This window comes from Schistocerca gregaria, chromosome 2 (genome assembly GCF_023897955.1).
Source record: "Schistocerca gregaria isolate iqSchGreg1 chromosome 2, iqSchGreg1.2, whole genome shotgun sequence".
NCBI lineage: Eukaryota > Metazoa > Arthropoda > Insecta > Orthoptera > Acrididae > Schistocerca > Schistocerca gregaria.
Window position 1 is genome coordinate 446,700,160 of NC_064921.1, and position 23,445 is coordinate 446,723,604.

At 43.6% G+C, this 23,445-nt stretch overlaps 1 protein-coding gene across 3 annotated transcripts in view; it reads right to left on the reverse strand.

The window, feature by feature from the left end:
* Positions 1-228: 228 nt before the first annotated feature.
* The window catches only part of LOC126325508 (uncharacterized), a 69,935-nt gene continuing 46,718 nt past the window's right edge, over positions 229-23,445 (reverse strand). For all 3 annotated transcript variants that reach the window (XR_007560154.1, XM_049995226.1, XM_049995219.1), the window contains 2 exons: positions 14,956-15,135; positions 229-1,270 (listed from right to left, as the gene is read on the reverse strand). Coding sequence is in view for 2 of the 3 variants with exons in the window: in XM_049995226.1 (XP_049851183.1) it covers positions 1,250-1,270; positions 14,956-15,135 (201 nt within the window). In the remaining variant the exon portion in view is untranslated. The remainder of the gene's footprint in view (positions 1,271-14,955; positions 15,136-23,445) is intronic.

Below are 23,445 nucleotides of genomic sequence, written 5' to 3' on the forward strand. Positions count from 1 at the left end.
TACCACTCAATATCACAAAAATTTAACTGAAAACTAAAACAATGAAAAATTCTCGGAATTCTAAACAATTCCCGGGTTTTTCCCGGTTTTCTCTTGGATGAAAAAAAATCCGGGTTTTTCCTGGATCTCCCGGTTGTCCCGGGTCATGTACACCCTGTATATATGATTCTGAATAAGAGAAGACTTAATAACAGTATTAAGTATTTTTATTGAAGTGAAGTGGAGCAAAGTTGGGAGGAATTTCCTTCATGTTTTATGTCATGTTGAGAGGCACTGGTGTTCCCTGGAGTCGGTTGCCTGCATCTACAATTGAAATGTAGGAAACGAAGTCCACAGTCATATTTTCACAAGGTTAACAAGAAGGAGAAGCTTTCAGAAGATGACAAATATAATTAAAATATATATAGTGATGGACACAGAAAAAAAGAGAAACGATGCAAGGTAAAGTGAATGAACAGTAGCACAATTTCGTACACACAGAACATTAATAATAATCCGATACACACACACACACACACACACACACACACACACACACACACACACACACACACACTTATTATTATTATTATTATTATTATTATTATTCAGTAAGTGTGCATAAAACTAATTTTATTATAATTTTAATAACAACTAAATAGGGCAAGGTTGGTCCCGAGAAACTATCATTTACATGTAGATGCTATCCGATATATGTTGAAACATTTATTTTGCATTTTTATTATTTGCTTGAGGTAATCCTTGGGCACTATGCAGAGGATGAGTTTGGCAGCAGAAATTCCTATGTCACAGCAAGTGCTGTATGAAGCTATGATCACCATATGGATTGCGAAAGAAAGTTCAAAGGTGTGCACAGTAAAATGCATACGTTGTGGCTTGTTGTCTGGTCTCAGTGTGTCCAACAATTGCACTCAGTATGGATACTTCTGTAAATGTTTCTAAAGAACATGGTGTACAGTCATCCCAGGAATTTGCAGCATCTGCAACGCCCTCCAAACAGACTTTCTGTAGTGAGTGTTGAAAAGCCAACTATATCCATTCTGTGTCAGCTTCATTTGTCCCAGGTGGTCTAGTATGATGCTTCACATCAGTGATTCCTGACTACATAAAATTGCTGTATCACCAGCTTATCAATGCCTATGAGGGTGGCTGCTTCCTATTTCATACTTGGAAGTTCTTTGACCCTGCAGGTCAGATTTGGTCTGAATAAACATTCCCACACACTGAACTCTTTCTTGGATCATTGTCTTTATGCTTCACCCATCACAATCTGGAACACAAACAAACAAAACTTTGTTAGTTTTTCTGTCATGTAAGCCAAACATGACTTGAATATCTTAATTCATTTTTGGATGCTGTAACACACTGAAGCTGTAGCATACCTTTTGAAACAACCTGTTATACTTATGAAATTCAATGAACAAGCAAGAAAACAATTTCATGAAAAACGATCTAAATGAAAAAGAATGTTTTGTAAAACTTTTAGTTTAGTACAAGCTTAGCTACTTCTCAGACAGTTTTTTGTATTCATTTATATACAACAAAATTTCTGTAACATTCAAAAATGGAAGAACTACTTTAATTTGGTATAACAGAAGACAAAAATCACTAAATCACTATTCATGAGAATTTGAATACTGAAAATTTAAAAAAACAAGCTGCAGTAATTGAAGAGAGAAAATAGAAGAAGAAGAAGAAGAAGAAGAAGAAGAAGAAGTAGCTCAACTTTGATGAATCTTACAAAGTTGTTGTTTGTCTGGAAATCCAGGAAGAACAAGAGAAATACTGAAAAATAAATATTTATTAATTTAACTTTGACTATGATACTCACAGAATTTCCTTTCAAAGGATAGGCATTACACTATGGGGTATAAGTAGGTACTATAATACTGAATAATACACCCATTACTAAAAACATTGATTTACTGTACTCGATGGCACAATGTATACAGCACAAAACACCAAGAAGAGGGCACCAAGGCGTGTCTATCTGCTTGACGCTCCAAAGAACATGGCAAAGAGAAATCAAACCATCGTAGCTGGTGACACTCGATGTTTAACTACTTCTGTGAACGTCGCCACTTAGCCCCACTCCCTTGCAGTATGGAGTACTCGTCAGTGGGCGGGGGCAGCAAGGCGACAGGCAAATGTGTGATTGGTAACTCCTCGGCGTCGTCTGGGATCGGCGGCGATGGCTATGGTCGCAGATCGAGTGGGGGCCACTGGAAGGTGTAGTCGTCGAATCTATGAGGGTGGCCAAGGCATCAGCCGGTCCTGGAGTGTGGGTGTGGTGAGGAGGTATGTGACGCACACGGGAGACACAGGACCACAAACCCATTAAGGCACACGAATGCTCTGATAGCATCGACGAATGTGGAGGGTGGGAGTGAGAATCGTCGCACTACTGACGTGGCTGGTTTGGAAGTAGGGGATGACGCACTCGGTTTTCCCAACAGTATGTAAGCAGAATCACCTTGGATGGTGATAGAGAGGTTCGTGATGTCCCCCGGGGAAATGTCCACCTGCAGTTCAATCATGCGGGTCTCTGGTGGAAGGCCTTGGTCAGTTCTGGGTAGGGGTGCTGAGAAGCCTCAGAATGGGGAGCTGGGAGGGGTCAGGGGTTTGTGCCGACCTGGCGAGGGGGGCAAGGGAGTGTGGGGATAATATGTGCTTGGTTAGGAGTACCTTGATGTTCCCAGCATGGAGGGAGAGGCCTGAGAGCTGGGTAAAGAGCCTGACGGAGAGCTGTTGGTGTCACTGGACTTGGCTCGGGACGAATTGGACAGTGAAGGTCGGGGCGAGAAACTTCGGAAGGGTGAGTCGGGAGTGCTGCAAGTTGCAGGGGGCCTAGAAGTGGGAGTGGCTGGGGGCAAAATAAGGGAGCTTGATTGTGAGCTGCGAGTATGATTAGAGGGATTTGCGTCCTCGGCAGGAGGGGGCAGGGATGTCGGCTCCACGTACACTAGTTTTATCTGGTGAAGTGATACAGTGACTGGGTTGCCTTTGACCTCGATGTCTAATGTCTGGTCTGTGCGTTTAACAATTTTATGTGGGCCAGTATAGGGAGGCTTTAGGGGAGTCCGCGCTGTGTCATCACGGAGGCATTACAAGTGTGCAGGTTTCCAATGTTCGTGGGATGTATGTGTACGTGGGAGTGTGGCTGGAGAGGGGTGGGGTGGTAGGAGTTTAGAGCAATGCAGTATGATGTGTCTGAGTAAGCTCGGAGCTGATGGGTTCAGGTGAGGGATAGACCAGTTCACCAGGTAAGACGAGTGTCTGTCGATACACAAACTCGGCAGTTGTGCCCTTCAAGTCTTCCTTGAGGTGGTGCGGAGGCCAAGCAGTACGAAAGGCTGTGCCTGTCCATAGCTTTCCATGCATTGAATTGCAGTCTTTAGCATCTACCGCATTTTCACTTCTGTAGTTATGCCTCTGGGTGAGGGTGTACTATGGTAAACACTGAGGCCAAAAGTTTTTTCAATTTCTCAAAAGCGGAGTTCATTTCTTCTGTCCAAGGGATGAGTCATGCGCCTGAAGTTAACTGTCCTGCGAGCGCGTCCATAAGTGGAGCCTGGACTTCTGCCCTGGCAGGTAGGTGCTTCCTGTAATAGTTTATTGTTCCTAAGAAATGGTGCAATTCCTTGTAAGTAGTCAGGTGTTGCATCTGTAACACTGGTTGCACTTTAGCGGGTGGGGGGTAAAGTCCGCTGATGACACCATGAATCCTAGGAAGTTGACGGAGGTCCAGTGTAACTGCAGCTTCTTATTGTTTTATTAGATACCTGCTGCCTGCAAGGTATTGAGTACAGTTTGTATATGGGTCTTGTTGTCCTTTAGTGAAGGACTGAACACGAGAATGTCATCTAAATAGGCAAAAGAGAAATCGAGGTGAAAGAGAACCTCATTTATGAATCTCTGCAAAGTCTGGGCTACTTTACGAAGACTGAAAGGCATGTGAGGGTATGCAAAGAGGCCAAAAGGTGTGGTAATGGGTGTCTTTTCAATGTCTTCCAGGTGCCATAGGTATCTGATGATATGCACATTTGCAGTCAATGACCAAAAAATAACTACAGCCGAATAGTGTGTGTGTGTAAAATCGGCTATGTTGGGTACAGGGTACTTGTCAAGACTAGTGCGCGCATTGACTAGTATGTAGTCTCTGCACATTCTCTTGCTACCGTCTTTCTTATCTATGAAATGTATCAGTGTAGATCACTGCTGGAGGAGGGCTCCAGGACTTTGGCTTGTAAAAGGTCAATAATTTGTTCCTTCACAGTCTGCATGAGTTCAGGTTTTAAGTGTCTAGTTCTACAAGAGATTGGAGGTCCGCCAGTTAGGCACAGTTTGTGGACGGTTCCGTTTGTAACAAACAAGACTGTTGGGTCGATGCGTGCGGCCACGTACTTGTGAGAACTCATGTGTTGTGCAGCAGCCTGTTGGAGTGGCGTGAGGTCAATGCACGCGATATGGTTTGACAGGTCTGCAGTATTCCGAGGGTGTTGTTCGGTTGTCTTTGGGTCAGCTGTTTTGTGTTCTTGCTGACATAGTGTGCTGTGTGGCCGTAATCTGAGTTGGTGGCACGACGGGCGTTTCTAGGGAAGATGTCTGCCACACAGGGGTGACAAACACTTCTGGAGTCGGCAAAAAAGTGCATTACGCTTGCGTGTAGTGGCAGTCTTGTCTTTAGTTAGCGGGTCCGGCACAGGAGGTGTCGCGGTGAGGGAGTACAAGCCTCAACCATGGTGTTGGAAACTGGCACTAGTGGCAACATGACAACTGCCGTGCGCGAGACGCCACTCTTTGTGCACGCAGTTGTCATGGTAACGGCTGAATGTTTACAAATATCTGTGTCTATGGGTTGCCGTTGTGCGGAGTCTGCCGAGGGAAGATTAGCACTGTGTGTAGGTGGAGAATCACTGTTCACGCACTGAATTGAGGCACTGGTAATAACCTTAATATCGTGCTCTGTGATGCGTTGCTGTAGCATCTCGATGTGGTGTCTGGTGGCTGTAAGTTCGAGCGTAATCTTTTCTATTCGACGTTTGATCTCGTGCTGTTCCTGTTGTAAATGTGTCCTCTTGTCTGTCTCAGCAAACAGTTTGTCACTAGTTTGTTGTAAAGTGGTTGAGAGTAAGTCACACAAACTTATTAGGAGGAAGTGCGAACTCAAGTTGGTATCACGCGCACTCACAGTGGCACACTTGAAATGTTCACCTGAGGGTTCGTGAAAAACAGTATCGCACCCTATGTTAGGCGAAAGTACTTGGTGTTTAAGAAAGTCATTGCCCAGAATCGGTTCTGGAATCTCTGCCACCAGAAAAGTCCACTTAAGCACGCACTTGGGGGAAAGGTGTACGGAAAATGTTGTTGAGCATACACACTTTAGATGCGTAGCACTGACCCCTCATAACTGTGTATGGTGTGGTCGGTTGTTTGCTGGTTTCATCAACAGTGGTAACAAAGACATATCTGTGCCCGTGTCGATGAGGAAACAAATGCTTGTTACACACTCTTTGATGTACATGCGAGTGCACTTAGGGAGTGGTTTCTCTACTAAGTGTAGGGATGGCTTGTGCCTGGCTTTTTCATTGCAGGTGGCGGCATCTAGACTGACCTGCTCAGTGTGTTTGGGTAGTAGCAAGGAGGGCTGCATCACTTAGCGCCCAATCCGAACTTGGTATGGTAGTAGCAGAATGGGTAGAGTTGTGGGTGCTCTTGCAGCTCTGGATCATTGAAAATGTTGAGACTAGGGGGAAGGGGCGGAGGTGGTGTAGTCGCTGCTGTTTGTGTGGCTTGCAGCTGGTTCGGCTGGCCTGGTGAGTTGTGCCCGGCATCTAAGTTGTGGCATCGTCTGCAGCCTGCTGCTGGGGGGCAGGGGAGGGGGGGGGGGGAAGGTTGTAGCGTGGGGGGGGGGGGGGGGTTTGGCGATAGCAGTTTGGACGGAGAGACGCAGTTTCCCGATCCATATTGACCTGAGGGCGTCACTGGGCACGGCCCGTTGGTTGACGAGGAGTTGTAAGTGTCGCCACAGTTTTGTCACCGAGGCGCTCCTCGTAGATGAGGTTCTGAACCTTTTCCATTGACATCTGGGTGACGCGTTCCAATATTATCTCCTTGGCAGTTGTGTATTTGTCTATCTGTGGGGGTGTGCTTACTAAATCATGGAGCAGGTCTACACGGTCATGGAGGTCGATCAGCAGTCAGAGGTATCTTGAGTCATCATTGAGCAAATAGTATTGAAAAGTTTGTTCTGCGAGAGCGAACCAGAATTTGGGGTGCTCTAGGGTGAATGCTGGTAGTTTCGGTAGCCTCTCAGGTGGTGGCGGTTTGGAAGCAGCTGATGAGTTAGGTGTGGACACAGATGTCAGGTCCCATGTGGAGGGGTTGCTGTATCTTCGAGCCTTCGCGGCGCAGCCGGTGTGCTCAGTGGCACTGTAAAAACGGGTGGTTGGGCAGTAGGATTGTTCAGCGCAACGAAGCAGTCGACGGACGTGGCTGGCACAACACGTGTTGTGGTACATGGCTGAGCATTAGGCCAGCATTCACGATTGATGTTACTTGGTCCCCTGGTGGAATAGTTCACTGTGCTCGACTGGAGCGGCACTGTACTACCTGACCACAGTGCATTGTTTACAATGTTCACATGGCACGTATAAAAAGAGGTTCCATGAATTGGTATGAAAAATTCCTGAGCTACGCTCACTGGTGAAGGTATGGTAGCACTTGCATTATTAGAGTAACTGCCTGACAAGTCGACAGAGATGTTCATGAACTGTGCAACTTGTTACTGTGCCACGTTCGCGGAAGGATACCGTTGAAGTCTATACAGGACAGAAGCAGGTCCATCTACAGAATTAACACTGACTGCTTGTACACTGTAATTAATGTTTCGTTGCACTGCTGTAGATGTAGGAGATGCGAAGGGGTTGTTCCGCTGGTAGGATTCATATTTCAGCATAACATGGGGAAGCATGGCATCACAAAACCAAAGTCACTTGGATTGTTCTCTAGGTTATGTACTCAAAGTGGCGTGGAAGAAGGTTCCTGCAATGTAGCGTGAGCTGATTTCACTGTAGCAGGGTGTTGGAAATCCAGCGGGTTAAACACGCTTTCTTCATTGTGATGGTCGACGCTGAACTCCGGGTGTGTGTTGCCCGTGGTCATGGTCTCCATGATGCGGTTGAGTTGATGGATATAAATGGCGTTTTTCACGACGCGGTAGTCCTGAACACTTACCTAGTGTGAAATGGTGGAATAATGAACCTGGGTTCACCAATATGGGGTATAAGTACGTACTATAATACTGAATAATACACCCATTACTAAAAACACTGATTTATTGTACTTGATGGCACAATGTATACAGCACAAAAGACCAAGAAGAGGGCACCAAGACGTGGGTCTCTGCTTGATGCTCCAAAGAACATGGCAAAGAGAAATCAAACCTTCTTAGCTGGTGATGGTTGATGTTTAACTACTTCTGTGAACGTCATCACAACACCAATGGTGGAGGTATCTTTGTTGCCATAAGGAATGTGATAATATCTGGTGAAGTTTTACATATTCCAAATGTGAAGTTAAGCATCAAAGAATGGTTAAACAGCTTAATCAGATGTCCTTATAGTCCACCCGCATTGGAGCTATAGTTGCTGAGCACTGGAGAATATTGGAGGTAAGTTTCTTGATAATGCTGTTCTTATAGGGAAGACTTCAATTTACCACCTTTAGAATGGGAGCATTGTGTGATTAATATTGATACCAGGTACAGGGATTTGTGTGACATTGTTCTGCTTGCTTTTTCTGAAATATAATTTGAGCGTTTAGTTAGAGAAATATTATGAGAGCAATTTTCTAGCTCTCATAGCAACTAACAGACCTGAACTTCCTGAATCGATTAATGTACAAGCAGGAATCAGCGACCACAAAGCTGTTCAACCATCAATGACTACACTTCGTGGTGTAACATGCACTTTGGTAAAGCAATGTGTCACCCAGCATCTGCGTAGCCAATAAATGATGATTGCAACAGTTAAAAGTATTCTTATTAGTTTAGCAGTTTGGAATCACAAACCGAAAGCTTGTAGATATTGTTGGTGCACATAAACTGGTACAGATAGACACCACATGTCCTCATGGTGGCATAACAATTGCAGTTTACTATGTATTGTGGTACTTGTTGGCTTGGCAGTTATTCTCTCCTGCAGCCTTCCAGCTTGGAGAAGTAGGACACACCACTTAGTAAAAGTAGGATGCCATTACAATGTTAGTCAAAACAAAAAAGAATCTATTTCTCTGTCAGTTTATATGGAACTGTCATTTGATATGGTTAGACAGGGTTCATGTAATGTCATATAAAGTGTACAGTATGAACACTAAAGAAGCACTTCCTGTTATTTGGTAGAAAGCAAAAATTTATCAAAGCTTCCATATTCCAACAAGTAACTATTACTGAGAAGAAGTCCACTTTCATCTAATCTACATGGTTTGTCAGAATATTTATACACGATGCAGTAGTTCAGAATTTGAGGATGACAACACTCACAATCTGAAAATACACATTTCTCAAACTAGAGAGCTACAAAATGACTACAACTGCTTTACTGGCACATGACAGTGCCCCAATAGCCAACAGTAATCACATTTGCGCTCACTAACATCCAGCAATGCAGTTCTCCCAGCATGGCGGTCTGTTTTCCCATAAGTATTATGATGCAGTGAGGCAGTAAAGCATTGTTTGGTGAACTGTGTAGAATCCAATGTCATTTTTTTAAATTAATTGCTTGTGGTAGTGGTGTGTGTTGTAGGGCATTTATGGGTATTTGCATCCAAAAGATTCTTTAAGGAGTTATCTACACACACTGACAATTACTGGTAGGAGAAGATTAATTTAAATTAAACATTGTGCTAACTGTGTGTCTGTATTGACTAGAAGTATAGAGCAACACTTAGAAGGAATATTCAAAACTTTTCATGAATAGTTAACTAACTTAGACAAAGACTTATAGTCTACTAATGCAAAAACAGACACACAAGATGTTAAAGTAGATGTAAATAAGACTGAATTAAAAGCAGGTCTAAAACATTTAAATAGTGGCTTAACGATTTGAGTCCCAACAATATGAAAAAAATATATACAATTGTAAAAGCTTTCACAAAACTAATCTTTAGTATCATAATAAGGAATGAATTCAAGAAGAAATTGGCAAAAAGTAAACAGTCAATTGTTTTAAGAATGTGGTTTCACTTTAGAACCACTGGGACAGACTGTTTTCAAGCTCTCATCATTTCATGTGATATACTTAAAAGCAATTTCACATTTTTCCTTGACACAATCTCACATTTCTCAACTTCCATCAACCCATAATACCCTAAACAAATTATAGTCCTAAATAAGAAACAAAAAATGGGCCTAAAATCTAACAAATTTACATGAAAAGGTCGTAACACCCTAGTGGTTTCTCAAATTTATGTTACAATAACTAAAGATATAATTACTTTCAATTTAAATTATCTCCTCAATATGATCATGTCTCAATTTCTTACATGCATGCTGCACAGTCTCTGTGCTGACTATTGCTTCTGAACACTGTTAAATGACTACAATAATGCACTACATTTGTAGTACCTCTGTATACCACTGTATGTCTTTGTCTTGCAATATCATTGTTGGATTTATGCAAGAGGCACTGGTACTTCAAGACAAAATTAAAGAAATGGTGGTTTGAGGCAGAAACTATGGATGGTCAAAGGGTTAAATAATAAAGATGTAAGGCTCTGGCTTACACAAATGTCAAGTGACTGCTGAATTAAATAATAGGTTAGTAGTAAAAAAACTAACTTAAAATTAGGACTGAAGGCTGAATTATAAGCAACTAACCAGAAATTAGATGAGCAGAAAATGATTTATGAAAGCTGTGGTGTAATATGTTGTTCCACCTCTTTCTTGGAATAAGATGAAAGAGTTTCATGTAAAAACAATGTTTAGGTAGTTAGCATGTACAGAATTTTTGAATATGTGCACAATGGTTTGAACTCTGCACAGAGTTGGAGTGAGACACATGAGCATAGAACATCACCAAGGTGCAACACCGATCAGGCACCTCTACCTGCTGTGAATGGGTCACTTATGCTTTGGTGCCACAGGTTGGCAACGTTTTGGAAGGCAGAGAACAAGAGGCACTGTCTACAATGACAACACCCAGAAACAGTTGAAAGAAGCTGAAGAGAAATGTCAGTCTCTTCTGTTCTGAGATTCAGATCGAGATTGTTCTGATGAATAAGAGATTTGTCCACTAAATGTTATAATTGTTATATAAGAGCAACAAAATACAGAAGAGTTCTATAAAAAGCAGTTACATCATTTCATAGCAATTTTGCATAAATGTGGGCTCTCTTACAGTCCTTGACCACCTGCAGTTGAAGAAGAAGTCACATGGATAAGGAGTGACACTGCGTAACAGCTTGAAGAAACTATTAGCGAGTACCACAAGAAAATAATCAGGGTAAAAGTTATTACATAGAACATCAAGGTGACAGATCATTAGTGAAGTTGTTGGCTCAGTTACAACCCAAAACTTGAGTTGTAAAAACCCATTTTGGCACAGTTCCATGACAGGAATGAGATGTACCATTTAATTTGGTGCCCAAAGGTGAAGGACATGGACAACACCACCTGAAATAAGAGAGCTTTTGTGGTAATAAAAAGGACTTTCAAGAAATAATTTAAGTACAAAGGGCATTGACAAGAGCAACATGAATAAACTATGAAGAAGATATAGGTGAACACATGCTGTAGTGTCACCCAAAGTGATTACAATATTTAAGTAGAAGCAATTATTCCAAGATTTGGTAAAAACCAAATAAACATTAATTATCGTAAAAGAAGAGATAAAGAAGATTAGCTGACCACAGCAACCAATCAACAACAAGAAATATTTACATACTGAAGTAACTGTCAACAAGTTAGTCAAGAAACCTTACTTCAACAGAACCAAGGATACTGATTCAGAGGCTATGAGTGCAGCAGTGACCTTTCAGAGGCTATGAGCACAGCAGTGGCCTCTTCGAGCAACTGTGCAGCAGCTGAGCAATGCAACAACAGCACAAGGCAGAGCAGCAGCCAATATATCTAACTACACGATACCTGCACAGCGGCTGATTGCGACATTGCTTTGCCCATGCACGATGTAGCAATAGCATGTGCTTTTTGTGTGTGTGTGTGTGTGTGTGTGTGTGTGTGTGTGTGTGTGTGTGTGTGTGTGTGTGTGTACTACATGATATTAGGCAGCTGTACCAGTATCTTTGGCTCTACAGTTTATATTCAGATGTCAGGTATGCGAGAACAGATAGAGATATGAGAGCTGAACAGAGATTTTGATGAAGTAATTTATGCCCTAAATACTTTGATCAATTTGGTGGAGCACCTGCAGGAACTAGTTGAACCAAAAGCAGAAAAGAATGTTGATTATACTAGTGCTATCACCAATTCTTTCGGAGACACTGTATTGCACCTGAAGGAATTCCTAAAATTCAAACCAGATAGTTCTGTACAACTAGCTATCTTTTTGAAGCAATTTAAGAAAGTATTACCTGAGGGTTCAAGAGATAGAACTAAAATAAACTTTATTGTTAAACATTTACGACAGGAAGTAGTAGACTGGAGTTCCAAATGCTGAAATAAGATTAAGAGACTGAGTCACATGAAGTAGCATTTAAGAGAGAGTTTATACGTCCTAGCAAGTGTACTGAAGTGTGATGATCATAACCCTGATTACGACAAATGTATAAATGTTAATGAATATTCAGAGGAGGAATTAAGTATTAAATAGTGTGTGTATCAGGAAGTTTGGCCACTAGAATAGATGCTAAGAATTTTATTGTTTATAATCATTAATCTGACAACATGTGAACAATATATATTTTAGTATATTATTAAGTTGTGAATACAGAGTGCATGAGTTGTCATGTGTGCTGTCAGCTGAAATAGTAGAGTTTGTGGTAAATCGGACCTCTGTTCAGGTAGGTATGCCACATTATGTATAGATGCACTGTATGTGTCAACAATGTGTGTAATGTTTAATACAACAGATGGAGGTAAAGGCGTGTGTATGGTTAACTCTGGAGAAGGGTGAGGCTTAGAAATTTACAATCCTCAAACCAGTCATAAAGGGCAATCACAAGAAAAACACACACACACACACACACACACACACACACACACACACACACACACACACACACACACACACAGAGAGAGAGAGAGAGAGAGAGAGAGAGAGAGAGAGAGAGAGGCTTGTAGTTCACAAAAATTTATTAGACATATCTCCAAACACAGTTTTACAAAATATTTTACAAAACCAGCCTTCCAATAACCACCATTTGGATTGAAACAAGTTAAGCAAAAGCTCTTCCTTTTAAGTAACTAACAAACAGCCCCAGATAAATATAGATGACAAACATAATTGCCTACAAATTTAACAGGAGTTTACTCGGTCTAACTCCCCCTAAGTAAAACAAGCAGCCAAGTGAATATTGTACTTTGCCTGTACTCAATTGTCCCGAAGAGTCACCAGAGTAAGTGCAAGAGGTAAGATATCACTGATGTTCCATAGATTGGATAACGGAGAATTCAGGGTACAGGCAAACATAAGAGAGTTCACAGCTGACCCCATAGCCTCATGTCTGGCCAAACTGAAGGCCTGGTTAAGCCAAGACAAGGTAGTATCCCACCAAGGGCATGTTCTACCATGATAAATGCACAGAGTGGCCTTGAGGTTCCTGTTAACTTGCTCGGCAAAAGACACCTTGGGATAGTACGGGGTGGTTGTGATATGTTTAGTAATATTGTTAAAGCAAAACCCTTTAAAGGTCTTGGAGAGGGAAGCTTGTGCATTACCACTCACCAGGCTCTTGGAGAACCAAACCAAGAATGATCTTAGATAGCTGCTGGACCGTGATCTCAGCAGTGGTTCCCTGCATGGGCAGCAGCCTCTCGAAATGGGAGAAGGCATCCACAGCTAGAACGATATATTTATTGCCCCTTTTGGTACAGGGTAGAAGGCTGATTTAATCAATAAACATATGATCCAGAGGGTACTCCTCCCATCCAGATTCCAGGAATCCTCTAAGTCATCCCAAATCAGGTTTGGCACTCTTACACAGATCACAGTTACTGACAAAGTGTCGAATGTCCCTGGACAGTGTAGGCCAGAATAATGTGTCACATACCTGGCTCAAAGTCTTATACGGGCCCAGGTGTCCACCCACTGCTGAGTCATGGAAATAGCGAAGTACTATCCCGACCAGTCTCCAGGGAGGCACACTTTCCACTTTTGGCCAGACCCAACTTGCTTACAAAGAACACCCTTGCAGACGCAAAATCTGGGAACCAACTCTCCTCCTTCCTATTGATTACAGAGTGGACCCCAATAAGACCCTGGAACTGTTTGGTACAAAGATCGCAAAAGAGCACGGGTGTTTTGAAGAGAACAGCATTCAACTGGAGGTCCAGCTCAGTATTACTTTCCCCTTCCTCTGACTCTTCCACAAACATGCGACTAAGTGCATTGGTGACATAATTATCAATTCCCTCTATGTGACGCACTCGAAAATGAAAGACTGAGATGCGTACTGCCGGCGGGCAATACAACCAGTCATGCAGGGCCTGGCCAAGACCCAACTCAGAGCATGGTTATCCATCTTGGTTATACATTCTTGGTGTTCAAGATAAAAGCTGAATCTTTCCAGAGTACATAGGACTGCCAAAGCTTCACATTCACTAAAGGAGTATTTATGCTTGGGGTTGGTAAGTCACCTAGCAGCATAGGCCGCTTGGCGTCTCTCTCCTCATTGTCCTTGGAGGAGAACTGCAGCAATGCCAGCCTGGGAGGCCTCTGTTTGAACAATAAAGGTATTGTGTCTTCCCCTCCCCTTTTCCTGATGTCAACTATTAGGATGAGGAGATCACTGTACCAGACACTGTTTAACGAATGATCTGAGGAGCCACAACAGTAACACCGACATGGTAGTGCCCTGCTTTCACTAATCTGGACAACATTCTAGGTGTTTCCTTCCCCAGGAAGCTGACTGAATGACAACATCTCACTTTGTTCATCCACAAAAGCTAAAGCTTCAGCTGAGTCAATGAGTTCCTCAAACTGCTGTAATGACTCGGGCTGCCTTGAGAAAATGAAATGTGACCAGTCCTGAGGCCACATTCTTTCAATCATATGTTTGACGCAACATTCTTCCAACACCTGCTACCACAGATGTGCATACATGGTTGAACTATTGAGCCAAAGTTTCATCTGATGCATGCAAGTGCCAATAAAAATCCCATTCTAATTTCACACACATCTGTACTGACAGTTTTCTTCCCACTACTCACTGCTGAAGCTGCCTCAGAGAGCCCTTAGATTGCAAAACTTCAGAAACAATGGTACTCAGAACCCTTTTAGTCAGAGGCTAGATAAGAGCCACTGTAACTGGATGTGGCACTTGAAGGGCATTCGAATGAACTTGCAGATGAACAAGCAACCAAAAAACAGATCTAATCTGAATTAACATCTCAACTGGCAACTCTTTCACTTCCTTTAATAATGTGGCAAGAGAATTAGGCAGTTTAGCAAATCGTTCTGATAATTCAACCCCAGATGGAGACGTGGCCACAGCAGCTGGCACAGAGGTGCTGGGCTCAGAATCCAAACTTCCCCCCCTCTAAACGTAACACCAACAGGCGAGACTGGAGAACCTGCACAGTGTCTGTTAGGTGGGCTTGAGTTTCTACAGTGGGCTGTGGCAAGACAAGTAAGGCAAAATCAGAGAAACAATGACTATAATGCATCAAATGGGCTTAGACTCAATAAATTTGCTGATAGGTGGGTTGAACGGATTCTAAGAAGGTTACAGTGTGAGAGAAAACATTTATAGCAGCAGAAAAACGGAATATGAACTCACCATTATCAGTGAAGATGATATCATTACAGGAGTTTTGGTTCCTGTACGGAGACAGGCCACAAGGTCAGCGACACTTCCGTCACACAATTGGCTGCACATGCACAGTTTACATATCAGATGCTCATGATCTAAATATGCTATGCCCAGGCCTCTGCAGGTGGCCATGGTGGTAATGGTCTCCTGCAAACAAGGAACAGACATCAGTATATGAGAAAACCAGTAATATTATAAGAAGAAAGGCAATTGATAGAGAACTACAAGCCATGTTAAAATGTAGGAGGCCCCCTCTCCCATAGATAAAAGTCTGGTACCAGTTGAGGCTTAGAAATTTACAATGCTCAAACCAGTCGTAAAGAGCAATCACAACATAATGCAAACACAGGCTTGTAGTTCATAAAGATTTATTACACATATCCCCAAAAACAGTTTTACAATACCACTTACAAAATAGATTGAAACGAGTAAAGCAAAGACTCTTCCTTTTAAGTAAATAATAAACAGCCCCAGATGAATACAGATGGCAAGTGTAATTGCCCACAAATTTAAAAGGAATTTACTGGGACTAAATCCCCATTGGTAAAAAAAGCAACAGTACAGAAAATTAAATAACAAATTTTAAGTGAAAGAGTAAATTTCCCAATGGGAACCTTAGACTAATAAACAGACCATAGAACAATGGAATTCCACCAATTATACAGTGACTTATTCCACTGAACTCACTTGTGAAATACCTTTCAAGCATAACAACAATATTTAGGCAGAAAAGACAGTTATTGTAATAGTCAGTTTAAGTTCCATGCAACAGCAAGCACAGCCCAATGGATGACCTACCCTAAAATAAGGGTGACCAAACTACTAAGAACAGGGGACACACGTTGGCCCAGCCCAAACACATTAATAAGAGGAATCTCCAAATAATTACAAGAGAGAATGCTCAAGTACTGGGGTGAGCAGCGACTCTGATGGAATACACCCAAGTAGCACCGAGCCTCACCAAAATTAGCTGGGCGATAAAACAATGTCTGAACATATTTCAATCAAGGTGTCACCCCCTGTATTGGTCAATCCAGAACTGATTGTGCCCGCCGCTTGTAGTACACTGTAACATTTAAAAAAAAAAAAAAAAAAAAAAGACAGGCATCAAAACCAAAGAACACAACACAACTCTCTTATTTCAGAGCTAAGCCCTCTCTTTAAATTTAATACTCTTAACACATGCAAGACTTCAAACAAATTATTCATAGCTCACAATTCTTTACTCTTACAAGCAGACCCCAATTAGAAGCATAGTGCATGGAGAAGTTGACGGACTGCCAAACCAAGAGCACAAAAACTTATAATACAAGACACTAAAGTCATGGCCCCTCCAAATGGAGACCACACAATAAATCATAAAATCCCCAAGTAAAATTACAAGCACACTGTCTTCACACTAAACATGGCATGCACACTGCTCTACAATGACTCACACAGCCTTTACACTACTCATGCTTAGTACTCCCAGCTCTGAGCGGTGTTTTACACTCGTAACTCCACTACTCAACATACACAGGAACCAAGACTGAATTCCTTATTCCAGTCATGGTGGGGATGATCATATACAAATCACTGTTTCTGGCTGTGAACACAAATTACGGTCATATTGATAAAAAATACAACTTCAAAGAAATAGCAGATGCCCACCATTAGTAGCAGCAAACAACGAGAATCCACATAGCGCATACAGGCATCCAGCATCAGGTAGTACAATATATACACTTGCTAGCGCATTGGAGGCCTTCACCACCAGCCTGCCGCCAACAGACTCCTCAAATGATAACACAGCGCCATGAGCAACCAACGCTCCTCTGTAATGGTCACTCCAAGACTTGCCAACACAACATATGCCCAAGCAACAGGCAAGCACGACCATTAGAGCCCCTGAGCGGAAAACCAAGAGAGCAATAGCTGGAAGAACCATGCTTAAATAGTAGCCAGAAGAGGAAAACCAAAGAGAAAACACCCATGCCAACTCAAACGGAGTTAATGCCCCTACTAGATAAGATAATCACTGGTGACAGTGACTCCCCCATGCTCAGAAGGTATTGTGTATTATTCTGAAGACACATACAGATCATTACGCATGTGGTGTGCCTCAAGTAGCCAGCCATAGGGCTGGGAAAGGAACACTTTTTTTTTTAAAGCTATTTATGAGTAGTTATACAGAGGCAGAGGGACAATGGTCACAGCTGGACTGTGAAGTTGGTAGCCACTACATTGGTGCCAGGATGCGCTAGCATGGTGTGGGGAGGGGGAAGGAAGCTGGCCATTGGTGTGGACTGGTGGTGGTGGCATAAGTCTGCAGTGGGTGGGTGGCAACGAGAGGTGTTCTGGGTTGTGTGCTGTGTGTGATGGTGGGCAGTGGTCCAGTGCAGGCTGGGATTGCAACTCAGGGAAGATGATGTTGCATTGTTCAGTGACGGCTGCAGGAGGTGCCCCACGTACTGTGAGGAGTTGCGCCATGTTGCAGTCTTCCTGAACATAGGTGGCAGTGGGGAAATGGGGCAAACAGGGAATTGGTGGATATGAAGGGTGTGGCTGTTATGCATGGCATAATGCATGCCAGTGTGTGTGTGTGTGTGTGTGTGTGTGTGTGTGTGTGTGTGTGTGTGTCTGTGTGTTGGTGAGTGTTCCTGCTGTCTCTGCCATCTGATAGATTCACTGGTGGGGTGCTGGCACAGCAGTAGGAGAGGCACCACTTCTTGGATGCTGCAGGCACATTCTGAGCTGCGGTGAAAGTCGATGAGCTGCTGGAGAAATGGCACCTGTGGCTCAGTCAGTCAGTGGTGGTGAAGCATTGAGCTCGGTGTCATGCATTGTGCCTTTAGTGTCAGGTCCTGCATGCTAATGAACAGCAGCGGGAGAGGTAGCAAATGGGAGCGATGTGGTTGCATCTGGGATCCAGGTAGTGGTGGTGTCAGGGTGGGTGTCAGTGCCAACAGTGTCATCCATGGCGTCAGTGGTTGGTAGGGACATCTTGACTGCTGGTTGTGCATCAGCGTCATTGATGGTGAACAAGTAAGCTGGCTTTAGTCTGCTGTTTGGCACTGCTGACAGGCCACTGTTTCAGCGCACAGTGTATGTTTTGTCACTTGGCTGTAAAATAAGGTTTTTGCCATGGCACCATGGAGGTATCAGCTGCAGCTGGGCCATGTAGTGCTGTAATTGCTAAATGTAAACTGGGATACACAACATAGTGGGGAAAGTCACTTGTCAAGGCCACGGGCTGTCCCTGTACCAAGTTGGCACAGGATGCTTCCATGTCAGCCTTCTGGCCACCCCATGAACCTAACAAGACCAGTGGCAAAGTGGAGGACCATTTTCCAATGCAGCAAGTAAGAGAGGATTTCAGTGTTTGGTGGAAACATTCCATCATGTGGTTTTCTGCAGGATGATAGCTAGTGGTAGTATGGATAAGGGCACCACACATCTCATTCAAGCTTTTGAACAGATGGGAAGTGAATTGGCACCTGCAGTCAAATGTTATGTGGTGGGGAGAACCAAAACATGAAACTCATGTGTTGATGGACACAGCGGCGACTGTTTTGGCTAAAATGTCCAGGATGGGCATGGCTTCTGGCCAGCATGTTAACTAATCTGTCATTGTGAGGAGAGAGTGGCAGCTGTCTGTAGAGGGCAAGGGGCTGACGAGGTCGATGTGGACATGGTAGAATCGATATTCAGCAGGGGGAAATGAGGTTGTCAGCATAGGAATGTGATGGCCCACTTTGATACGCTAACATGGGATGTAGGTGTGAGCCCATACATGGCAGTCCTGTTGGACGCTAGGCCATAAAAAAAAGATCCTGGATGTAGGCAGGAGACTTGCAGATGCCAGGGTGTGCTAACTGTCAAAGGCTGAGGCAGTCAGTGACAATGTTGTCGATGACAGCTAAGTGTCAAAAGTAGTTTGCAGAAGGCCAGAGAAGGTAGGGGTGGACACAGTCTTTGGAGCCAGTGGTGTCCATGGAATCAGATGGGAGAACACATGAAACACGTAAGTCAGTGGCCGGAGCACGGGTGAATTTGGAGAATGAGATCTGAGTTTGGATCCTGACATTAGAGCACTACAGTGGGGTTGGGGTCTGGGCTCCTGCGAAGGCCTCATAATCTGGCAAAGGGCTCAGGGTACAGGAGTGGCTGAGGCAGTCAGTGACAATGTTGTCGATGACAGCTAAGTGGAATACATCGGTGCTAAATTGCATATGCACTCCTTCCAGCTGAAGTGCCAGGGCGAAGTTTGATCACCATCTTCCTGAAAAAAACCCGTCACGAGTGGCCAGTGGTCCACAAAAATGGTGAAATTGCACCCCTCATCAGAGGAGCAAAAATACTCCATTGCCTCGTACATTGCAAGCAGCTCCCAATTGCAAGCAGCGCATTTGTGTTGTGGTTCTGACAGCTTGGCTGAAAAGAAAGCAAGCAGCTGCGCAGTGTCCCCAATATGCTGCTACAGGACCACGCCAATTATGGACTGACTTGCATCAGTGACAATAGTGATGAGGCAGGGGGGAGTAGGGGGGGGGGGGTGGAAGTGCAGCAGAAGAGCTTCCTAGGTAAGGTCATGTTTGGTGTGCTCAAAACTGGCTGACATACTTGGAGTCCATGGTATGGGTCTGCTACATTTTGTATACCTTGCAGTGCAGCAGTGAGGGGTTCCTGAACAGGGTCTGTGTGTGTGCTTTTTTTTTTTAAAAAAAAAAAGGAGATGGTGGAAAAGGTTTGCCATCCCCAAAAATCTGGGTAGTTTCTTGTATGTTGTGGGGCTTGTAAACTCAGCAACTGTGAGGACTTTCTCAGGTAGGGGACATGAGCTGGGTGTGAAAATGACGTGTCCAAGGAACTCACTGTCTGCTACCCAGAACACGCATTTGTTCACATTGAGGAAGACCCCAGCTTGTCCCAGGAAGGTATAAATCTCCCTGAGTAGTTCATTGTGGTCCACCAAGTTCTGGGAGTAAATAAGGATGTTGTCCGGATAAGCAAAGCATACCATTGTGCCTTGGAGGATGTCTTCCAGAAAATGCTGCAAAGTTTTCCCACCATTACAGAGGCTGAAAGGCATAAAGGGGATTTCACAGAGACCAAAGTGTGTAATAATGATTGTTTTCTCCATGTTGTCCAGTGTGATTGGGATCGGTGTAAAAGCTTTTGTACAGTCTGTCTTACTGAATATGGTAGAGCCCAAAATGATGTTACTATAACTGTGCAAATAGAGGACAGGATAACAGTTGGGAATTTTTCATTTATTCAGATGCCGGTAATCACCACAGGGGGACCAGGTGCCTTCCTTCTTGGGAGCTAAGTGGAGTGTGGAGGGCCATGGACCTTTTTAAGGGCACAGGATTCTGGCAGCAATGGAGGCTTCATTTTCTGCCCACGTGAACTTGCTTTTGGCTGGCTAGAGAGGGTGGATGCAGCAGTGTAGCAGTGGACCCAGTGTTGTCGTGATATAGTGCACTGTGTCATGGTGCATCTCATGAGCAGCACCAGGGGGCTGGGAGTGGAAGTTTGCAGATGAGATCAGCAAAAGAGCTGGAGTAGGATAGGTGCTGAATGGTAAAGTGGGAGCTGTAGCAGGTGGTGCAGAGTGTGGAATGATGCGATGTGCCACCTATCGCATGACTCTGAGTGAGATCACAGAAGAGATTCAAGTGGGAAATAAATCTGCACTGAGGATTGGGTCGTTGATTTTGGCTACAGTGAAGGCCCAGAGAATCTCCTCAGCAAGGCCAAGGTCAAACAACAGGTGTGGGGGCCATAGGTGGTGATGACAGAACCATTTGTGATGTTGAGCAGGAAGAGGGGGGGGGGGGGTGCAGCCAAGAAGGATAGGATTCTGTCTGGGAAGATGGACGAGTCTGGTGTCGATAAGGTGGAGTAATGGTGGTCTGATATGAGCAGGCACTGCAAATTTGTGGAGCAATTGGCTACACTTACTGCCAGTTGCTGACTGTTTGGGTGCCACGAGCATGGTAGATGGCAGTTTGCTGCATCACTGCCAAAGCTCTCATGGTACCAGCACTCATGGTTCATGTCAAGTGGCTCCTACTGCTCATTAGGCAGGTGGGGGATGGGTATGGGTTGCTGCACCTGTGGGGTCATCTGTGGTGACATTTGCATGAGTTACGTGGGCCTTGGACTTTGAATGGTGGGGGGGAGGGACAGAGGTGGTGGTGGGGGGAGGGGGGGCATGAGTGAGCATGTGAGGGTGGAGGTTAAGTTGGCCATCTCACTGCACAGGTGGGCCATGATGTGTGCTAAATCAGACTGCATGCCCTGAGGCACAGGCAGTTGTATTCTCTTCCGCTGTGCTTCATAGCAGCTGGGAGACTTGTAACTGTGATAGTGGGGGGCAATCAGGGTAAGGAGAATGGGCAACAGATACTGCTGGCAAAAGGTCAAAGGATTTGAACATTCAATTTGCTATCATGGCAGCCACATCAACATATGTATGATCCTGCATGGTGAGCTTGGTGCGGATGGCCACAAGCAAGTGAGAATTCCAGATGTGAAGGAGTTTGTCCAGCAAGACATGGGTTTCATCCAATGAAAACAAGGCCCAGGAGCACTGCATTCATGAAGATGCTAAGTGTGTGATAAGGTGCTTTTACAGTTTATTGTAGCTACCAAACAGTGGAGGTTAGTGATAATGTCATGAGCTTCTGCCATGACCATGGGTCTGAGCTGAGCTATGGTGATAGTGAACTTCATTGTGTCACTCATAATCTTAGCTCTAGCAAAGACTGCCTCGGCAGATGCAAAACATAGAGACAGGTCGTGGCATCAAAGGTGGGGAGATGAATGAAAAATCTGCTCAGCTGACTGGTTGGCACCAGAACTTGTGCAAAAGGTGTAGCATTGCTTATGAATTGGGCAAACTATGTGAGCAACTGATTAAAGACAGTTACCAGTGATTGCGGCTTTGACGGCACATTTGCATGGCTGTGATAAAAGGGAACGCTTTGCGTCTCAGACAAGATTCCAAAGGTTTGCTCTGTGGGACCATTTCCCGAAGTGTACTACATCTTGATAATAAGTGTAGCTGGACAGATGGGAAGAGGAGATGATCAGGCTTGCACATTTGGTGCTCATGTGTGCGCTGTGTGACACAGAGGTATACAACTGGCACTCTAAAGGAGGGATGTGCTGTTTGAAAAAAATTCAAGAATTGGGTTCACCAGTGTGGGTACACATTTGTGCTGTCACTGACCACCACGCAGCACACATTGCCACTTTATTTAAAAAGGAAAGTAGGTGGGGGTGGAGTGGAATGGAACATGTATTTTAGAAACATGCATGAGGTTAGAAATTCAGCCACTTGATTATTTATTTATGAACACAATCAAAAACTACTCATAATTTGTTTAAACATCTGTTTACAACAGTTCATGTCCTTGTTGGCAGAGAACTTGCTGTCCTGGTATTGTAAGGGGGGCCTACAATAACAAGGTGCTTGCGTTAAAATAGGTAGCAGCACGTTTGAGTCGTGCTGCGATGAAGCAAGCTGGGATATTTTTATTTCCTCTCTTGTTTTGTCATCTGCCTCCTTAAATTTGTTTTTTCACTTTCAACTAATTACTATTAGCATATGTAAGTATAATTTGCACGGTTATGAACAGTGAAAGTAAAGAATTGTGAAACGCAACTGTGCAACTGTTGGCTACATCATTTACAGTAATCAGTGTTGAACTTCCAACCTCCAGTTTTCAGCCAGCATAATAATGGAGTACATCAACACCGAGGACTATCAGTGAATAAATAAAGCTGGTGAACATCACATATGGTGCCCTTATGGGTGAGGACTGTTTTATGTGGGCACCATAAACTAGGACTCGCAAACATTGACAGTGAACTCAAGAGTGGTTTACAGTACAGTGATTTTAATGAAGGAGATGCAACAGCCAATGGGTTTCATGGCCACAGTATGACAGCAGCCAATCAATAAGTGGTTCTAGGGAAGTAGCTGATAGCTGTACTTCGTGGCAAAATTTTAAGAAAGCATTTTTAGCTGAATATTGGTCCAAAGAGAAGCAGCAGAGAATTTTGAGTAACTTTGCGGAAGAGATAGATTTGGCTCTAGGAAGGTTACTGTGAAAGATTTTGTTGGCTTTGGATAAACAAACTGAAATAATTGAACAAAGAGCTAGGTAGTGAATCAATAATTATTGGTTTAGAAACTAAGTTTCATCAGAAAGTTAGAGAATTGCTTTTTCCTGCCCCTAGGGGTATTATTAGTGATTTCTTGAATTATGTTGATGAAGTGGAGAGGGTGAAGTGGAAAATCATAGGAGGAATTTTGATGACAATAATCAATCAGGGAGACGACTTCATGTAAATAGGATGAACAGACTAATTATAGTAGAAATTCAAGAAATGGCTCTGTGGAGGATAGCCAGAATGGGCAAGGAAATGGTAGGAAAAATTCAGTTAACATCTACATCTACATCT